General features: G+C 29.9%; 1 protein-coding gene across 14 annotated transcripts in view; it reads right to left on the minus strand.

Annotated features, from left to right (window-relative positions):
- The window catches only part of LOC134718714 (talin-1-like), a 146,274-nt gene that overhangs the window by 76,154 nt on the left and 49,508 nt on the right, over positions 1-20,612 (minus strand). For 11 of the 14 annotated variants that reach the window (XM_063581395.1, XM_063581394.1, XM_063581392.1 and 8 more), the window contains 2 exons: positions 10,361-10,611; positions 1,185-1,282 (listed from right to left, as the gene is read on the minus strand). In XM_063581395.1, coding sequence (XP_063437465.1) covers positions 1,185-1,282; positions 10,361-10,502 — 240 coding nt within the window. In that variant the 5' untranslated portion in view covers positions 10,503-10,611. Of the gene's footprint in view, positions 1-1,184; positions 1,283-9,512; positions 9,538-10,360; positions 10,612-13,404; positions 13,426-16,072; positions 16,206-20,612 lie in introns of those variants that run through there. The other 3 variants (XM_063581389.1, XM_063581390.1, XM_063581396.1) reach the window with 3 other exon arrangements.

Raw genomic sequence — 20,612 nt, forward strand, 5'->3', positions numbered from 1 at the left:
CATTTACCGTAAGCTCAAGATTGGTCAAAGGGAATGATTTTTTTTATGGTGGAAGTTGGTATGTTTGATAAAAGATCCTGCACTAGGTTGACTTTATCCTACTGGATATTCATTTCTAAATAGTACTCCCATACTTGAAGTTGCTGTTTGATAACAGGCATTAATATAAAGACTTTGAATGTAGTATACACTTCCTAAGTGAACTTAAAATGACAAGAAAGAACAGTAATGAACTGATTCACAAGAAATGCTGACAGGGGGTAAAACGGGGATCTTTTTATCGGGTAATCAGATTAATACATTTGACAGGCTAAAAAAAGTACTTAAAAATCCAAAAGAACACAGTAATGAACTGTTTCACAAGATATTTTGATGGGGGTAAAATTGGTTTTTTTTTTTTTTAACTTTATATTATTTTCAACAGACTTTATAAAATTAAAAAAAAGAAATGTAATAGAAATGTCTTCAAACTATGAATATATCTTTTCCAAAATAATTTTATCAGGTCCCACCGCACAAATGCATCAGGAAGATTTGTAGTACTAACGGAAACCTCTCTCCTTACATTAGCAAAGAGAAGTACCACTTCAACAGACTTATCAATACTAAGTGTTTATTTCTTTTTACCCAGAATGTAATACGACTCCAAGTCCGGATTTTGGTCAATTTAATCTCTATTCTATAAGTACTTCAAATTTTGAACAGGAAGAGAACATGAATTCTGATTTGAATAACATATGTAAGATATGATTTCGTCCTGTGTGATATGAATTACTACTTAAATTCAAAACATCTGATAAATGTATGTTTAAAAGTATAAGAAATATATACTGAATATTTAATGGTAAATATGAAGTCAAATAATTAATTGGTTGCTAACTTTTGAAACTTTGCTTTCAACTATTTCATCATTCTTATTTTTACAAATCATTAGTGTATCAACACACAATTAATTGCCCAAATAAAAAAATAAAAATTCATTTCATATTGTTAGAAAGCTATGGAAGACTAACACCACTTCTTAGTAGACCGTGCAGTCTAGTATATTGCTATTTTCATGAAACTTTACATTCAATTATTTTATGATTCTTGTTTTCACAAGAAATCATTGACTGTATCAACACTCCACTGTCTCAAGACAAAATAGTTTATATGATAATGTTTGAATGCTATGGAAGACTTACACCACTTCTTAGTAGATAGTAGTCTAGTGTTCTGCCATTTTCTAACCATATTCCTTTACGTGGATCTTCATCTGATAGAAACAGTCCAAATTCTCCAGCTGAAAAATAACAAAAATTATAGTATTTACAATTATAGTATGGATACAATAAACTCTTCATAGATACCAGGATTAAATTTTGTATTTACATCAGACGCTTGTTTCCTCATCAGTGACGCTGTGTCTGTACCATATATCTTTGAATCACCATGCAACTGTCCAACAAGTAGTGAGTAAATTTAATCAAAATTTAAAAAGCTAACTTAACTTCAGAATCTATGAAAAGTGACTGGAATCCCTCCTTACGAGACTCAATTTCCAGTATACCGACCCCATTTTAATAACCAGAATCTACTTACTAGTGTTCCTCAAATCCTCAAATCCCCCCTCCAGTAATGGTTCTCACTATTATTTCAATTATAAAATTCTGAAATTGTGTCAATCCTTCAAAATCTTGGTGGTCAAAACTTGCGGACCACCACTTTACAAAAATTCTACTTTACTACTCTAACTATTGTAATATTAGACTTATAAATGAATGAAATTATCAATATGCAGTATAAGTCTTCAATAAAATATAAAGTTCATGCATCCAGAATCGAGATCTATTTCATTTCTCTCAGACAGTAAATCTCCCTTGTTGTCAGACAGATCCCATCAATTAACTATATTTCACTTTTATTGGTCTTGGATATACACCAAATATTAAGTATATAATCAGGATGTTTTATTGGAATAGCTGCATGTTATAATTGTAATCGATAGTGGTAAAACTGTGAAATGCAGCAGAGGTCTTGAATGTCTGATATCAAAGTCAAGCTTTCAATTTGAGGTTTCTAAATCTTCCATTCTGTACGAATTTCTTGAATGTCCAATATCAAATGTTTATAATCAAAGTGAACTTTACATTTTGAGGTTTCAAAATCTACCATTCTGTGCATGTTTATTAGATGTCCAATATTAAAAGTTTAAAAACAATGTTAAAGCTTTCAAAATCTTCTGTTCAAGAAAACGAACAGGTTACATGAGCATGGTAGCCTACCAGTGGTATATGTTTAAAAATTTAAATTGTAAAGAATTAAAAAGGTGTATATTGTCAAACAACAAAAGTTAATCCTAAATGCAAGTGTAATGGTAGCATCTAATTTTAATGGTATAGACACATCTTTAATGGCTTTTTAACGGTTACATTTTTTCTTTCTTTCTACCAGTTATCTTTTCTCACACAATTTCATTATGATAAATATTAAATGTAAATGTGTGCTGTAATAACCTAAATGGGTGTTTTAAGATTTATAAGAGGAAGAAAATGATTTCTCTTCCTCAACGTGAATCTACTGGCCAAAAGTAGACTTAATTAACAAGCACAAATTATATCAGTAAAAATTCCAGATATCAGGGTGAAAAGATTAAGAGTCTTATTAGCCATAAAAAGTAATATTTGTGGTTTCATTACTTAGAAATGAAGTAGAAACTCAGAAAAAAATAATAAGATTTTTATTCTTCCTGTTTCAAATTAAATAATCTTTTTTTGCATTTAATATCAAAGTACGAAAATGTTGTATGATTGTCAAATTGTCAACAACTTTCCACTAAAAGTAACCAAAAGACAAGAATTAAACATTTACTAAAGGTCATTATTCAGTCTTCAACAATGAGCAAAAGCCACACCACATAGTAAATCATAAAGGCTCCAAAATGACGTTTGTAAAAACAATTCAACCACTACTATTTAGACTAGATTATATAGATATAGGAAGATGTGGTTTGAGTGCCAATGAGACAACTTTCCATCCAAATAACAATTTTAAAAAGTTAACCATTATAGGCTCTCACAGAATAACAAGCTATAAAGGGCCCCAAAATTACTAGTGTAAAATCATTCAAATGGGAAAACCAACGGTCTAATATTCATATCTTTTATTACTTTTATACAAATAATTACTCCTTGACCACATTTTTTTTGTTATTTTTTAATTCAATTTAAGTTCAAGAACATGTAAGGTAGAGTTCATTGAGAATACATACCAGAAATTACAGGCTATTATTTAAACTTGGAATTATTCTTAATTATGGAATTTACATAATTTCTTGTGTTTAAATTTTTAATAAATTCATGTTTATTTGGTATTATGATCTTTTGAGCGGTTAGTAAAACTTTCCTTACAATGTATTTTGGTTAGATAGTGTTGTACGTACACAGCACAGTACATTCTATTGAAAATATATATACTATTTTCTTTGTAATAGAAAGTGTTGTGCGCAGCACAGAACATTTCAAGACAGAATAAACATGGAATTTATTAAAAATTTCAAAAACAAGAAATCAAGCAAATTCCATAATTAAAATTAATTCCAAGTTCAAATAATTAGCCTGCTAGATTTTGTTAACTGCAGAAATAATGTCCATCTAGAGAAAAACGACAAAGCATTTTTCTGTCACCTCCAATTACTTTACCCAATACATCAACTCATTAAACACTAGCTTTAAATACAGTAAACATTTGCATTGCAATCTAGCTATACACCAGCTTAACCAACACTGAATCAATTGTATCTCTAAAACTATTCCCAATAAATGCTTTTAAGAAAATCAGCCAAATTGGGATCATATTTGTCTCTGCCATGCATAAAATACAGCTTGTATTTACATAAAACAATTCCCAAGTATTCATGAGGCTTTATTCAATACTAAAACATAGGCCATGAGAGAAAATATTTGGTTCTTTCATTTAAAATATGTCTAATTTATTTAAAAGACACTAAAGGCTTTCAAACATAAGAAAAGTAAAAATTAAGGATTTTTTTAATTGCTTATTGTCAATCCATTATTTAACAGATACAAATTGACTTTGCATGCAAGGCATTTACATTTGCTCTGAATATTGCAGGATTGAAAATCTACCTTTCATATTTATATTGCTGGGTTATCTACCTTTCATATTTATATTGCAGGGTTATCTACCCTTCATGTGTATATTGCTGGGTTATCTACCCTTTAAGTGTTTATTGCTGGGTTATCTACCTTTCATATTTGTATTGCAAGTTTATTTAGCTTTCAAACTTTCAACAGATGTGTATCAAATGGGAGGTTTAACAAATGAAACCTTCTGTGTCTGACTATCTTTTGACCATAGACTTTTCAGATTCAGGAATTTTTCGTCCAATTGTTCAACATCTTGATTTTATTTTTATTTTTCCAATTGTTGTCAGTTGGGATATGATTATTTTCTTTTAATTCATTACAAGGCCTTGCAGCAATATTATCATCAAGAAACAGGCTCCCAATCAGCAGAATGTGGAAAACTGTTTAAGGGTGTCTACAGGTTCTAAAAAGATATTTGATTTTTTTTCTGTATTTTCAGCTTAAAAATCTAAAATTTTCTGTCAGACTGAATGATTTAAAAAAAAAAAGGTTTTGTCTGTCAGACAGAGTTTGGGATACACTGCCCAATGATCATAATCAAGAACAAAAATAATAATTCTTGGCCTAATAATACTCTTTCTTAACTATCACAAACTATAATGGCCATTGGTCTAGACACAATACTGCGGGGTATGGAAATTTATAACCAAATGGGAAGAAATGACATCAAGTGAATAGAATTAGTAACTTACACGGTCAATTTGGCTCTGTCTTAAGTCTACGTAATGGGGTATATTATCCAATACTATTATTGTCTGTTCAGTCTGACTGTACCGGTGGAAATTAAAACTCTCTGTGACATTTTGTGAGAAAATGATGTATAAAAATGCTGCTATATATTTAGTTATTATTTTTTCTTCCCATTGTCTTGATGTAGCCAAGATGACGAGTTTTGTCAAGTGTAATTGGATACAGTCAAGTCTCATAAGCATACCTGCCAAGTTTTCAAAATGCCCATGGGGGTTTTGAGTGCAAAATGGCTGCCCATACTCCTGCAAAACCTTCAAGGGGGCCTTCAAATACAGTGTCATGTTGTTTTTTGGCTTCTGTATATTTTAAAATATTTTATAAGCCTCAATTCATTGTCAAATTATTTGTTTTGTTAAAATTGTGGACATAACTGCTCTTTAAAAATTTCAATTTGGGACCCTCCATGGGGGAAACCCCCCAAATAGTGACAGTTGGCATGTATGCATAAGTTTATGCACCTTCCAACCTCCAACTTGCTTTGATAGACAGGGTTAAGTTAAGTTTTGTCAAGTCTAATTGTTCAAAAGATTATGCACCCTTCAGCCTCCAAACTGCTTTGTAACATTGGGAAAAGTAAGGAATTTTAATAAAGCAGTACATGTTTACAATTTTAAATGTAGCAGTTACATTTCATTTTCTCCATACTTTTAGTTTGTAATGAATTATATGCAAAATTGTTTAAACCACAGGGTTTCCAGGAAAAGAAAAGATTTCGACAAACCACAAAAATTTTAACATAGCTAAGTGTTCGGATATCAGACTTGGTCATATTTGAGTTCTCTGAGTGTGAGTTATACAATCTTGATGTCAAATTTTAAAAGTTTATTCATTTATTTTCAAGGACTAAGGTGATTTGTATTTCCATGGTTATTCAATTCTAAATTTAAGATTTCAACAGCATTATTGTCTATGCAGCATTTCTGAAATGGAATGAACAATCTCACAATTGTTCAACAACCATTGAATCAAACATATAAATGATGATTCTGCAGTATTTTATTTCAAAATTAAACAAAAAATCTTTTTCATTTCAAAACATTTCTATCCCAATCTACCAAATTTTTTAAAGGATAAATTACTAGATTTTCCACTAATTGTCTTAAATCTTTCAACTTTAATACCCAAAACTTCGAAAATCACAAATAGCCGGAAGAGAGGTTATTCAACCTACAACATTTCACAGTTTTAAGCAATAATTTAATAGTACAATAGAACTCTCACCAGTACTCTAGAAGCAGCATTGGCACCCTGTTAAATTAACCAGAAAACTGAACAGTTATTGCTTAGGACAAATTCATGGCATTAATATCTACGATAAATGATATTTCTGCTTCCGATCTTCCGTTATCTGTTGAATTATGCAATCTCGGAATTGTATAGCGGTACTTAGTTTAATACGAACCAATCTAATTTGAATAAAGAACTGCAGGATCACTCGACTACGATTTTTTTCTCCAATCAAATTGTGCATAATCAAGCATGTAATTTGAATGATAGGGTCGGAAAAGTCAATGAATCTAGTTGTCTAATACAATACAAGATAAAACTCACAACTGACACGGAATCAAGTATTTTCAAGTTTTAACGAATCAATATTGCAGAAAACGTTAACAGAGATATATATCATTCGTTTGGAATAATAACAATTTTTTTTGTAATTCAGTTATCAAAATCGTGAACATTTATTTATAAACATTTTCTATATTTCAAATAATTGTTTATAATAGACTTGATTCTGTTGTGGATAGTTGTCTCATTGGCAATCATACCACATCTTCTTTTTTATATTGAACATAATGAAAATACTTTCAGTTCTACTTATTTTTTATTTTATTATTTTTTTTATTTAACTTTTGCTGCAGTTGCAATATTGATTATGAAATTTTGACAATGATTTTGATAGGGAATAGCAGTATTATATAATTATAGATTTTTTTAAAATCAAATATGTAAAGTCAAGATTTTTTTTTGCATGCATTTTTAAATAAGATTGTTGAAAAATTTGACAAAAATGCAAGGTTGCAAAAATAAAATTCTACATGTGAGTACTTGTTTTTCGAGTCCAAGCCATCTTGTGTCAATTTTCCCTATTCTTTATTTCTTTTGCCCATCATTCTCTATTTTTTGTATTTAAGCATTCCATTTCTTTAATCTTCATTTTTCAGCCTATTTTTTTACTTTTTGTCCTTATTCAGCATTTTTGCCAATTATTCTATATAAACCCAATCCTTACCCTCATATAGCAATGTCCTAAACAGTGAAGTGTCAGGCTATTGGAAATCTTGTATACAGATAAAAATCTGTCCATTCCCCTCTAACTAAACATGCTTTAAATATCAATTTCTCAATTGTTCCAGAGCACAAATACAATCAACTTAAGACAATACTCAAAACACTATGTTTAAACAAGACATAAAACGTTTTAGTGATAAATCGTATCAACTGCATTAGGACGATGAATCTATGAATCTCTTTCTCCCGATTTACACGATAAAAGACTTTATCATTTTAATGTAGCCAATTACAATATTGATTTACAAGAAATTAATAATCTTACGCCATTCAATGTTGGCAAAATAGCTGAACGTGATCGATGGCCGAAAATATAGCAATGTGTTCTGACAAATTACACCAATTCATCTATTGGGCTCTTTAGAAATAATTTTACAGCCAATCATTCATAGTAATTTTCTCCAAATACTTCTGAAAATCGGAGGAATTTTCACGGTTGCTATTTTTGAAAATGACTACTAATCAAAAATGTCAGTTACAATATTGTAATTATAAATTTCTTGACACACATGGAATTGACATCTCTCTATGTGAAGGCTGCAATTTGAATAAAACGACAAAACTTAAAATTATAAAGAAATTCTACGAAAATATTTTTTATTTCTTTTTCCAAATTTTCTCAGTTTGATGCCACTTATCTGATGATAATTCAAGTTGAAATCAAGCAGAATAGTTTTCATTTAAATTGGACTGAAATGCTAATTTTTTTCTTCTTTTAACATTAAGAAGTATTACCGATAGAAAATTCAATTCATGCTCTCCATTGAAAATGACAGTTAAATGGTATAAACTGATAATATGAAATCAACGATTTTTTTTAGAATTCTCCTAAGTATAAATTAGTGCGTTATATTTAATGGGTTTTCTTCTTAAAACAGAAAAGTTTTAGCCTGGTGTTTTGATCCTTCACTTGATTAAACTGAAACACATAGCCTACAGAACTTAATTGCACCTTTCTATAGAGCATAAATCTCTTTTAAAAAAGCGGAAATCTTTGAAAGCTGTAAAAGTAAATATAAAATCTTAATGCAAAAAAGTAAACCCAATTGTACTTAAAAGTAGAGAAAGCCAAAATTTCCAAAAAATTGAGAAAATACTGCTTGTGCTATCTGAATGCCTGGTAGAAGAAACATTGTAAAATTTCAAATAATTTAACATTTTATAAACAGTAAATTTATAGAAAATGGAAGTATCTAGCAGATTTTAATATTTCCTTATAACACAAATGATGACTTCTGGACAAGGGGTAGTCTTTCTTTCTAATGAAGGGTCCATTACCTCAAACAAAAATTAAAATTATTTTTACGAGTTGATCAATAGAACTCAGGACAATTTTTAAACCAATACATTAATATCTGCGGTAGTAAATTTTCGTTGATTCTGTTTGCTTTTTAATGTGATACTCAAGCATCTCCATAAAACGCTATAAACATGCTTGCTTCTTTAATTGAAAATGTAATTCATCTTCAAAATCTGACACAAGAGCAGCCGATTTCTTCATTTCTATCGAAAACTAGCGCGTCCTTACAAATAACAGAAATCAATGGTTTTTTGACAAAATTAATAATTTCAATGAATCTAATAAAACATCACAGAAAAAAAGTGTAAAACTGACAAGCAGTTTTGTAAATTATATTCTTAAAAGGTTTCACTAAAATATTTTCTGTAAACAATCATAAAATCTTTGAAAGCCAGTATTAGTTATATGCCCTTAACATTTAACTTTTTTATTGACTGTTTTCAGACATGGCCTTACATTAAATTTATTTTAGTTCTAACAAAAAAATTCTGATATTGTGAAGAATACATTTTATTGAAACAGTTTTCAGACATTCCTTTTTGATTCCAATTGATTTTCCTTTAAGTTCACTATTTTTGTGATTTTCCTTTTTTTTAGTTCCAATAAAACTTTTCATGTAATTTAGAGAATTTTGAAAAATCATATAGTTTTTTTTTCCAGTTCATTGAACTTTCTTTTCATGCAAACAGTGTTCTGCTGTTGTTTTTTCTATGGTCAGGTTGTTGTCTCTTTGATTCATTCCCCATTTCCATTCTCAATTTTATTAGACAAAATCTTTTTTCAGTTCCAATAAAAAAAATCTGATAGGACTTAAAGCATTATAAGACATGTAACGATATTATAAGGTGTTCTTTTTTGTTACAAATGTTTAATGAAATTTATCTTAAACAGTACATTTGTAAAAAAAAAATCAAATTATCAAATTAAAGTTATTTAATCAGACCTAAAAAAAAATCCTGCTTTTTTAACATTAACATGATTCAAAACATTAATTCTTATAAAAATTCAAATTTTTTACTCACTTTGGAATCAAATTTTCCACATTCCAAACGCCAGTGGAACAAAATCCCTCCCAGACTCATTGAAACATACAAATAAAATACCACGTACTTCAAATATACATGGCCAACTATTTTTCCCCCCACTATCAGTAGCACATGAATGGCTGCTGAAGTTCAAACATGGATGACATTTCCAAATTTGTATTAGGGAACATTTGACAAAGTTTGATGGGCAATCAGATGCTGACATTTCCTACTTAACGACCAATTATGTTATTATTCCATTTTAGTCCAATCTGTTGATTGATAGCCATTTTCAAATGGACCTATTTATATATGATATTTGTAATTTTCCCTAACTTACAATCACGCCAGACAGATGCCATTTTAAGTTTTGATCATTCATGATATCAAAGATTTTAGTGTATTAAACATGTTAAATATCATCAGTGATTTCAAATTAATGCCTTATTAATTTCTCATACAAATTTCTGTTATTGTGGATTTATTAATATTCGTTGGGTACTTATTTTCATGAATGACTTTGATAAAGGGGGACCAACAATTTAAATGATCATTAAAATACAACTTCCCCATAAGATTGCATGTAGAATTGGCTTTAACAAAAAATCAAGTTTCTTTGAAGATACAATTTCCCTCCCTTCACGATGAACTGCTAATTCTACAGGCCCAAAGCTCAATTTTTGATAATTTCTAGTTAGATTCTGTTGGCCTGTAGATATGATTTTTACAGGCCCGAGCAATTTTACATACCTAGCCTGCATGGGCTGCCACTCAGCGTGAAGACTGGGGTGATCTCAAGAAACAACAAACACTATAAGAAGATCTCAATATAACAAAATACTTACGATTTATTTTTTCTGTAGTTGTCTCTATCAACTTGTCTCTGATGATTCTGCAGGCATCAAAAACTTGCATGTTTGGTTCAAACTGCATGGTCTTTACAACATTCTGCCCAACTACGCTGATTTTCAGCGAGAGGGTTGCCATCTTGGTTAAAGTTGTCTCCCCTTTTTTCAACAACAATTCCTGTTTCTTTAGTAGTGTTCTTGTCTGTATCAAGTTTTGTCTATAGTTCTTTTATCACATTGACGAAAATCTGAAAAATAAAAATGAAATAATTAAAATTCAATCATTTAACAAATTTTTGTAGGATTCTACATGAAATAAACTTAAACGCCATTGGTGGCCTTCGGCTGTTTTCTACTCTTTGCTCCGGTTCTTTGACACATTCTGCATTTCCATTCTTAATTTATGAAGTTTTTTACTTTCAACAAAATATTAGTGACAAGCATTATCAACCACTGATTCCAACCATTTCAAGTCGGAAAAAGTACATTATATACATTGTCTGGTTATGAAAAAAGTAAATTTCACATTTACGTATAAGTTGTTAATTTCTTATATTTTTCGCTGATTGCTAAAAGAGATAGTGAATTTTCTATTCTATACTTTAACAATCCATCATTAATGACAGCTCAGTCCCGATAAAAATGCAAATGAATAAAACTTTACAATACAACTATTGAATAACCATAAATTAAACTAAAATATCATGTGTCGGACTAACATGGAAAAATTTACATCTTCTATCGCTTTTTTTTGGAAGTTGAGTTGATTTTGATGTTTCGAAAGTGATCTCAATATTCATCAAGTGAACATAGTAAGTTCGATGGACTTCTAGCGTATGATAAATTCAATGGCATTTATGTGTTGGTCTGAGTAAAGAAAAGCTCAATATTTCAGTGTTATGGTATTTAAGCTTTCTAACCCAGTATTAAATTACAATTCTTTACAAAGCAACAGAACAGTTGTACATTAGCTTTTGTCCAAATGTTCTTTTTTATAATTCATTATTCCCGAGATCAATTTATTTGACATCAATTTATTTGACGCAGAACATTTTTCACATCATAATTTTTCACTCAGTCTTTCACTGTTTTTTCTACTTAATACAAAAATAACAGTTAAATAACCACAACCCCTCGCTCCCTTCCCCTCAACTTTTTATGTACCATGAAGTGATATGTATCTCTGTGATAAAAGTTAGGAATGAACTACTCAAACAAAGAACTGTAGTCCAGAAAATAACTTCCAAGTTTAAAACCCAACACCAAAAAAAAATAAAACTCTTTTATAGCTGATTATGCTGTATGGGCTCTGCTCAGTGTTGAAGGCCATATGGTGACCTGGTGACCTATAGCTGTAAATGTCTGTGTCATTTGGTCTCTTGCATTATAATTCATACCACATCTTCTTTTTTAGATAAAACAATGCATGTTTGGAACTATTTCCAGCAATTCTTGTTTTTTTTCTCCATTTGAACATTAGCCAGCCCTTCAAGTCAAAGGAATACCTCAACAACTATTACAAGAGATCTTTTAAAACACATAGTTGCAAAACCTTGCAGTATCAGTAACACAGCATCCCAAAGTTGTCATCAAATGAATAGAATTTTAAAAGATAAATGCTGACAGCCCCCTAGGGTAAAATATTGGCTTATCTATGTAATATTGTACAAACTTAGTACCTTATAATGCACCAAAACATCTTTACAAATAAATACAATACTAGAAAGAGAAACTGATACTTTGATGTATGAAATGATCAAGTCATCTATACCTTTGAGGCGTGATTTTCACTTCTTTCATTACCTTAAAAGGAATCAAACTTTAAAACCACTACTACAATGTATTCCTTAACACTTTGATATGCCTTTTTTATCAGATTATTACTAGGCTGTCAATTCCAAGGTGCACTGTCAGTCATTGGGTACAATGTGGCACATTCCTTTCAAAGTTTTTCAGTTTTAAATTCCTTTAAAACAGTTTGCATTTGATTTTGGCTTTTGACTGTTTTGATTTGACCACAATGTGTCTTTATATAGAGGAAACATGGTCTGGTCAATACCAAATAATTAAACTCCAGGGATCTGGGATGATTTCATGCTGAGATATTTTCAATTGTTATATTTTGAAATTTTATAAGTAAATTGCACACATTGCCAAAATTTGATCGTATCAAAAATAAAACCTTATAGTAAATAAGGAATTTGTTCACTCATACTAGCAGAAGGTTATGGGATATTGTACAAATGTATCCTGTAGAGTTATCTCCCATTAAAAAACATGTGAAATTATCTCCCATTAAAAAACATGTGGAATTATCTCCCATTAAATAGCACTAATTGCAACTTAAACACATGCAATAAATGTTTTAGTATTCATAATTTTTGTTTACAGAATTATTATTCCTTGAATATTATATCCATCCAGATTCTCTTAGATAGAATCCCCAGTTTCCTTATTTGGTGCGAGTACACAGTTATCGACCCTTGATTTCCATTGTCCACGAATATAGTCCCTAGTGTGGACAGTGTGTAACTTGTCATTTTTTTTGGTACCCCTTCCAAGTTTATTTTTTTGTTTTATGCCTCAAGTAACAAGAAGGGGGATAAAATTACACTGTAAACAAATTTGATTCATGAATTATAATTTAAAGTAGTGATTTGGTCCTGTTGAAAAAGGTCAAAATTTAGCATTTCGGAAGCTGTCAAAAGATTTCAAGACCCCCTTTACATAAAATTGTTCATATTTTGAGTTAGAGCTGATGAAGTTTTCTATAATTTTGATATAATTTGTCCCTAAAGTAGTACAACACACTGTAAAAATATTATTGAGAAAGCGCAGGACCATTTGCTAATTTAAATGATATTAATCATAAACACAAAAGGTGAACAAATATGCAACACTTTTCTACTTTCCCATGAGTCTTCCTGTTGACAATTTTCTTCCTTTTTTAAAATCTCCTCTTTTCTTCAAAATTTATCAACAACCCCTGAACAATATCATAAGAGTCCTTACCAATATATTTTTCAACTGCAAATACTCACAGAATTTCAATGTTGACCAAACAAAAAGTACTGGGTTTTACAAATGACAAACAAGTTACAAAAATACATCTACGGCCAGATTTAGATAAGAACCTTCAAAGATTTAAAAGAATTTAAAACTTCCTGGTATACTGATTCTAATTATAGATTAAGGGAATCCTTAAGAGTATAAATATAGTTCTAGGTGCATTCCTAATTGTCAGGTGTTATTTATCAAATCTGAACAGCCTCTTTTAATTAAACAGAGATGTTTGTGCTCTTCTTAAATTGAATCCAGTAGCAGTTAATAATGTACTGTACAGAAATAGCTTTCATTTAGTGTAAATATATAATTAAATTGTCTATATAACTTTTCTTTATTTAAGTATGATCATTAAAACAAGGTAATTGCAGGTTAAATTGATGAAAAATGTAGGGAGGGGATTTGGACATTTTTCTTGAATTTCAAAAATATATTGACAACTTTTAAATTGAGAAAGAAGATAAGGTTCTAAAAGGGATACTTAAGTTGCAAGTTACATCAGAGAAAAGGGGGAAATTCTGCTAATGTGTCTAAATGTTTTCATTGTTTTCAAACATCAGTTATTGTTTCAACTACCTTTTGTAAAGTTCACTGTATGTGGATTGGGCTATTCTTTATGGTCCAATTTAATCATATGGCAGCTCTAGTATAAGCAAAATGATGAAATTTGAGAATTTCAGACTGCACGGTTAGCCACTTACGTCCGATGCCCCAGACTAGTAAAATTTTATATGGACTAGTAAGTTATTGCAAAACTTTATTTGGACCAATAAGAAAATATTGGAATATTGGTCTTCGGACTAGTAGTTCAAAAAGTTTTTGGTGCAGACATAAATTTTGTAATGTTTCGATATCTGAAGTTTGGTGGTTGTGATTCACCCCCAAATCATTAAATAATTTCAAAAGAACTGTCACAATATGTAATTTTTATTCAATCCAACTTTTAATTTCTAACCCTCTGGTTTTGTAATGAATATTCTCGAAACACACTTTAAAAAAAATGAAACATTTAAATAGACAGTGATCTTTTTTCTATCATCTCAAATTTCAATTATATCATTTTTTTAAAGTCCTTTTTTCATCATTTAATATTTGTCATATATTCTTTTGCCGATTACAAATGAGACCTACCTATATAATAGTTAACATTTTTGGTTTCAGCTTAATCACTTGTAAAATGTGACTCAACACTTTATCGTGAATCATATTTATAACATTGCGTTTGATAGAACAAACCAATTACTGTACAGTCACAGAATTATTTCCCTCCATTGTTGATTGTTCAACTAAGTGTTGGGGTAATATTACATATAACATTTATTTCTTAATATGGTGAATTAAATTTTATATTTCTTCAGCGTTCTACGTTTCATTTTTATCAAAGCCTAATATGACAGCACAAGTACTTCAGTTCAAAACAGTACAATTCAGTAGAAATGGTGGTCGTGAGGACTAACATAATATCATAAAATGTTTGAACCAATATAAAGAATAAAAGATCGCTTAATAATTTTCTTATTTCAAGTTTTTTTCTTTATTTCAAGCATTAGTGGGCTGCACTAACAGGGACTGAGCTTATTCCACATAGCAATCTTTTTGGAGACTTTTGGTCATTTCAAATTCCATAAAGGGTTAAAGTTTTTATAAATCAATGATGTTGAAATTTTTTAGTTTAAACTGTGAAGGGATTCTAATAAAGGTAAATTCAGAAAAGCACTTTGGATGCTCAATACGATTACCAGCATTTAATATTCATTTATATAAAGGAAAAAAAAAAGCTATATCAAATTTTAAAAACTTTCCTTATTACAGTAAAGTCAAAATAGCGCATTGGATGCACAAAATGACATTTTCATTTTTACAAGGACAAAGAAAGGTAAAGGAAGCCTGCAGCAGTAGCACATAATTATCTCATCAAAATGATGAATTATTATACAATATGGCAGTTCTATTTTTATAAACATTATCAGCGACTTAAATTAATAATAGTACATCGACATCTTTATACATGAACAGTTTTACAAGAAAACAAAATATTACTACACTGAAGAAAAACATTTGACCTGACTCCCCGCTGACTTACAAAGAATTTGACATACATTGTTCTTATTTAAAAATATAATACATTTTTTTAAAATACTGACATAATATATTTACCTACATTTGACATACTTCTTGACAATAGAAACTCTTTTTCTTTCTTCAAACAACTGTTAAAAAAATCTTTACCTGATTTTATTGTGATTTCTCTGTTTATAATTTTTCCACTTCTTATTAATAAGATAATTTAATAGTTACACAATTTACAAAAATATATCATAACTTAAAGTGGGTTTCAATTGATCAATAATAGTTTACTAAACAGTACTGCCCACATCTTCAATTATTTTTTTTCAAATTGACAGGTTTAAAAGTACTTATAAACTTACATTGATATATTACTAGAAAAGTTTGTCAAGTTCATTTATTTTGTTTCTTCAAAAACAACGGAAAACAAAAAAAATAATAGAATTAAAAAAAGATTTCTACCAAAATTGAAACTTTCTGATCCATTTCATTTTATTTTGTCAAATTCATATATATTTATTAAATTTTCCAAAAAACAATTACAAAAATATTTTATTAGAAAGAGCTTATTCTACCTACCATGAAATTTTCCGATGCCCATCATTTCAACAAAAGCCACTATCTCTCTAGATGACCCAGAGATAAAAACCATCCTTGTTTCTCTCTCCCGAACGTTTTCCCAATAAACCAATTTAGATATGATATTTCCTTAACAATCGACAACTTCATCAATATACCAGGACGACGTGAATTCACCGAGGATAACACCACAATCTAAAATGGGACGGCTTCTATTCCCATCTCTATCTGCGGAAAGTCTATCATTTGCATAACTACGGCTATTCAGTCACAATTAGCATTTTTCTTAATAGCATCAAATATCAACGTCCTACGAGACCCAATAATTTTGTTAATGTGCCGTTATGTTTGATATTTCATGTGCATTTTTCTCCATTCTATATTACGACCATATGAATCCAAGTAGAAAATGACAGTTACAATTCCCTACTAATTCCATATTTCCTGAGACTCCATAGGAATTACACAACAGTATTTAAACTATAAAATTCATAAATATGATGAATTCAAAACTGCATGGTTACCCTTGGAATTACACAACAGTATTTATACAACAAGATTCAACTTAGATTAATATGATAAATAAAGAACTGATACCTTCCATATTACACAACAGTATTTAAACCATAAAATTCATAACTATGATGAATAATAAAGAATAGATACCTTGGAATTACATAACATTATTAAAACCACAAAATTCACAACATTTTTTCCACTATGAAGCCTAGATTATGATGAATAAAGAACTGCATGGTGCCTCAGAATTAAAAAATAGTATTTGAAACAAATAATTCATTCTTTTTCTGCCTTAATGATGATGATTAAAGAAGTCACTCAGGTACCTTCCAAATTGCACAAGTATTTCAACCACAAAATTCATGATTTTTCTACCTTGATTAAGATGAATAAAGAAAGAACTGATACCTTAAGCTTACTGGTATCAAAAGTTTACAGTGCTTTCTGATTAGAGATTATAATGACAACCTGTTAGCCGAAATTTAGGTCACACTCAGATGCTCCATCTTTCTTGACAACTAAATAATATTGGAGAGGAATTTATACAACAAGTCCATATCTTTAAACAGTTCTTAATACTAGTAACAGTCATCATTTTATGAGACATTTTAGCTAAGCCACACATCCAACGATCCTTCAAAGCCATCATAATGCAAGGTACAAAACGGAAGGCATGTCTTCCAAAATCTTTTTTGAAAATAAAATCCACAGTAATCAGAATGATGAAAAGTTTACACACAAAAATTCAAATTGAATGACTCTTAATCATAGCATGTAAGAATTCTACACAATGTTATCCAAATCTCCTGATCAGAAATGCTTATCTTAGATTGAAGTTAATACAGCTTCTTCTGTGACTGTATCCTTAACCACTCTATCAAATATGATAAAATAGCCTGACTGTTCTAGTAACCCAGACAAGGTCAATGGTTCATAGACTTACTTATATAAACTTACTGAATCATATGCTGAAAGAATGACACAAGTGTGACTGTCAGAAGATTTACATCATATAGAAGTGTCTGGGGGAAAAAAGGGGGGTGAGATGGATTTCAAATTATCACGCCATTTTACTCTGCTCTTTTCTTTGTTTGTCTATTGTTTTCTATTCTTTATATCTAAGTCCCCAATTTTTTTCCTCTTTTTTTGCCAATATTCAGCATTTTGTAAACCATAATCTAGACCTTAACCATAACAGATATTTCTATGACGCATGTAATTGTATGATTGTGTCTTGAAAAATGCATCATGTAATTTTTCTGTGAACTTGGAACATGCATAAATAGGGAATTTATAACTGAAATTTATAATATTTATACAACAGCAACCAATGATTAAGTTAAGAAACTTTTTAAGGTAATATTAAACTTGCACCAAATAGTTCTTCGTCAATCCCAGAGAGAGTGATCCATACACTTTTTTAAATAATATTTATTGGCCAGAACATTTCTGCAATGATGATGCCTAAGACCTATTATAGAGTAAATAAAGTAATTATTCATGTTCTAGATCATGATTGGCATTGGCAATGAATGCAATGAAAAATAAAAAAACCTTCCAAAACATCTAAAACACACAATTTTTTAGTCACTGGCCTGACTTGTGCAGATAAAAGCATATTTCTGTTATAGTGTAATATTGATAAATGGGACAATTCTACTATTTCCAGTAATATTCAATAATCTAGGATAATTCTGTATAATTAGCTACTTACACAATGCACATGACATGCAGTAAAACTCAAATAAACATTTATTGGGAAATTATAGGATTATGGACAATTGTTTAGTGGTCTGGAAAATTAACAAATGGGTTCCAAATGATACTAAAAAACTTTATCAAAGATCCCTGAATTGTCATGGGATATGGTCCACATATGCTACTTTCTCTTTTATTATATTTTTTGATGGAATGTTTTGAGAATTGCTATGTCTCGCTTTTGCTACAAAAAGGGTCAACAAAAATGAAATAAGTGAATTTATTAAAGTAATCATACAATTTCAAAATTCAATTTTAACATTTTTGATGCAACTTTTAATGTTGTCGGCAGAAAAGCTGATTCTACTTGGAATCAGAATAAGTTTAAATTTAAATTTCATCGATTTCTAAAGTACGAAAAATACCCATTATCTAAATACATTTTTAAACAAATCGTCACTTAAACACAGAGGGAATGTAATGGACATCTGTTTATTGAAATTTACATGTAAAACGGATAGCATAATCAGAGATAATCAATTATAAACAAAGCACTAATTGAGTCCTTAACAGGCCGAACAAACAGCATGAAAACCAATTACACGGAGAATATGGAGGCATATGTTATCTTAATGAAGTAATAGGACTATCTGTGAAATTATCATTACCATTATAATGGCATGCAAATGAAAAGGTCAGACTATGGTATTTGTACCGACCACGGAAATAATGTGGAAAATAATCCAAATTTTAGTAACTGAGTTTGGCCTATAGGTCTAAATTTTCAATTTCTTCAATTCAAAGTTGACCTAAAATTTTTGAGAGTGTTTGTTTAGTGGGGAGAGGAGGGGGTCAAAACTAACTGAGTACGAGGACCCAGTTTGAATTTTACCTTGCTTGAAATAAGAAAAATAACTTAGATTTTGAGAGTGCAACAAACTGTGCAAGTGTGTGTGGATTGTTTGGGTTTTTTTTGTTGCTGTTTTTGGTTGGGTTTGTTTGTTTTTTTTTTGGGGGGGGGGTTGCTTGATGACTGTTGACCTTAACATTTTAACTACTATTTTTTCTTTTTCTTTTTAAGAACATAAGGGAGGACAGAATAATAATAATACCTATTAATTGTAATACCATTTTAAGGTAGATTTTTTTTTATTTAAGCAACTTCTTTCATACAAGAATTTTGAAACTTCATCTTTTAGCATGTGCGACATGCCACTAGATGCAACAAATTGATAAAAATCCTATAACAACAGAAACAAAATCTTATTTAAATTACAATTTCTAAAGCCAATTAGAAGTCAGTTAAAAAGATCTTCCAAAGATCCTCCATCGTAACGGATAAGAACTCTTGCTACAGAATTCCATAGCTTGATACAATTCTGAAGCCATTAATCAATGGTCTATTTGATGGTCAATTACATCTCCCTGTTTTCTATTATTATTCATGTATTAAATATTCATCCCAGCTTTGGATCAATCTCAGAGTCTAACTTCATCTTAATGATGCTCAGAGTCTTCAGAGAATTGACGGAATTGGCAGGCAACAATAGAAAATACTTTTTTGATAATGGTTTCTAAACTTTTCTCTCCATGTAAAATACAAATTACACAATCTTGCAAGCTAAGCATTTATTGGAATTTTTACAATTTCTTTGGCACAGCAGTTCATGAACAATAGAAAATACTTTTTAATGATTTCCAAAGTTTTACTATACAAGAAAAATACAAATTACACAATCTTGCAAGTGAAGCATTTATTGAAATCTAGACATGGCCATTCATGAACAATAAAAAATACTTTTTTTAAAATGGTTTCATAACTTTTCTCTCCATGTAAAATACAAATTACACAATCTTGCAAGCTAAGCATTTATTGGAATTTTTACAATTTATTTGGCATGGTAAGTTCATGAACAATAGGAATATCTTAAAATAGCTTTTCAAGCTTTACCATACATGGAAGATAAAAATTATATAATCTTGCAAGCAAGGCATTTATTGAAATTTTAACACTCCAGACATTGACTTACTTGGCATGGCAGTTCCTGAACAATGGAAAATACTTTTTAATGGCTAGTTTTACTTTACATGGAAAATACAGACTTCTCAAATATTGCAAGACAAGCATTTATTGAAATTTTGACAATCTAGACCTGGACTGACGTCATATATATTGAAATAATTTCTTAAATGATAGTTCAATACTGAATCGTAAGGCTTTTGATTCTATCTCTAATACTATGACGTACTAAACATATTATATGATCTTATTTTATACATTGAATCTTATGACATGAAAATGTGAACAAATCTACTACAAGAT

This window comes from Mytilus trossulus, chromosome 5 (genome assembly GCF_036588685.1).
Source record: "Mytilus trossulus isolate FHL-02 chromosome 5, PNRI_Mtr1.1.1.hap1, whole genome shotgun sequence".
Classification (NCBI taxonomy): Eukaryota; Metazoa; Mollusca; class Bivalvia; order Mytilida; family Mytilidae; genus Mytilus; species Mytilus trossulus.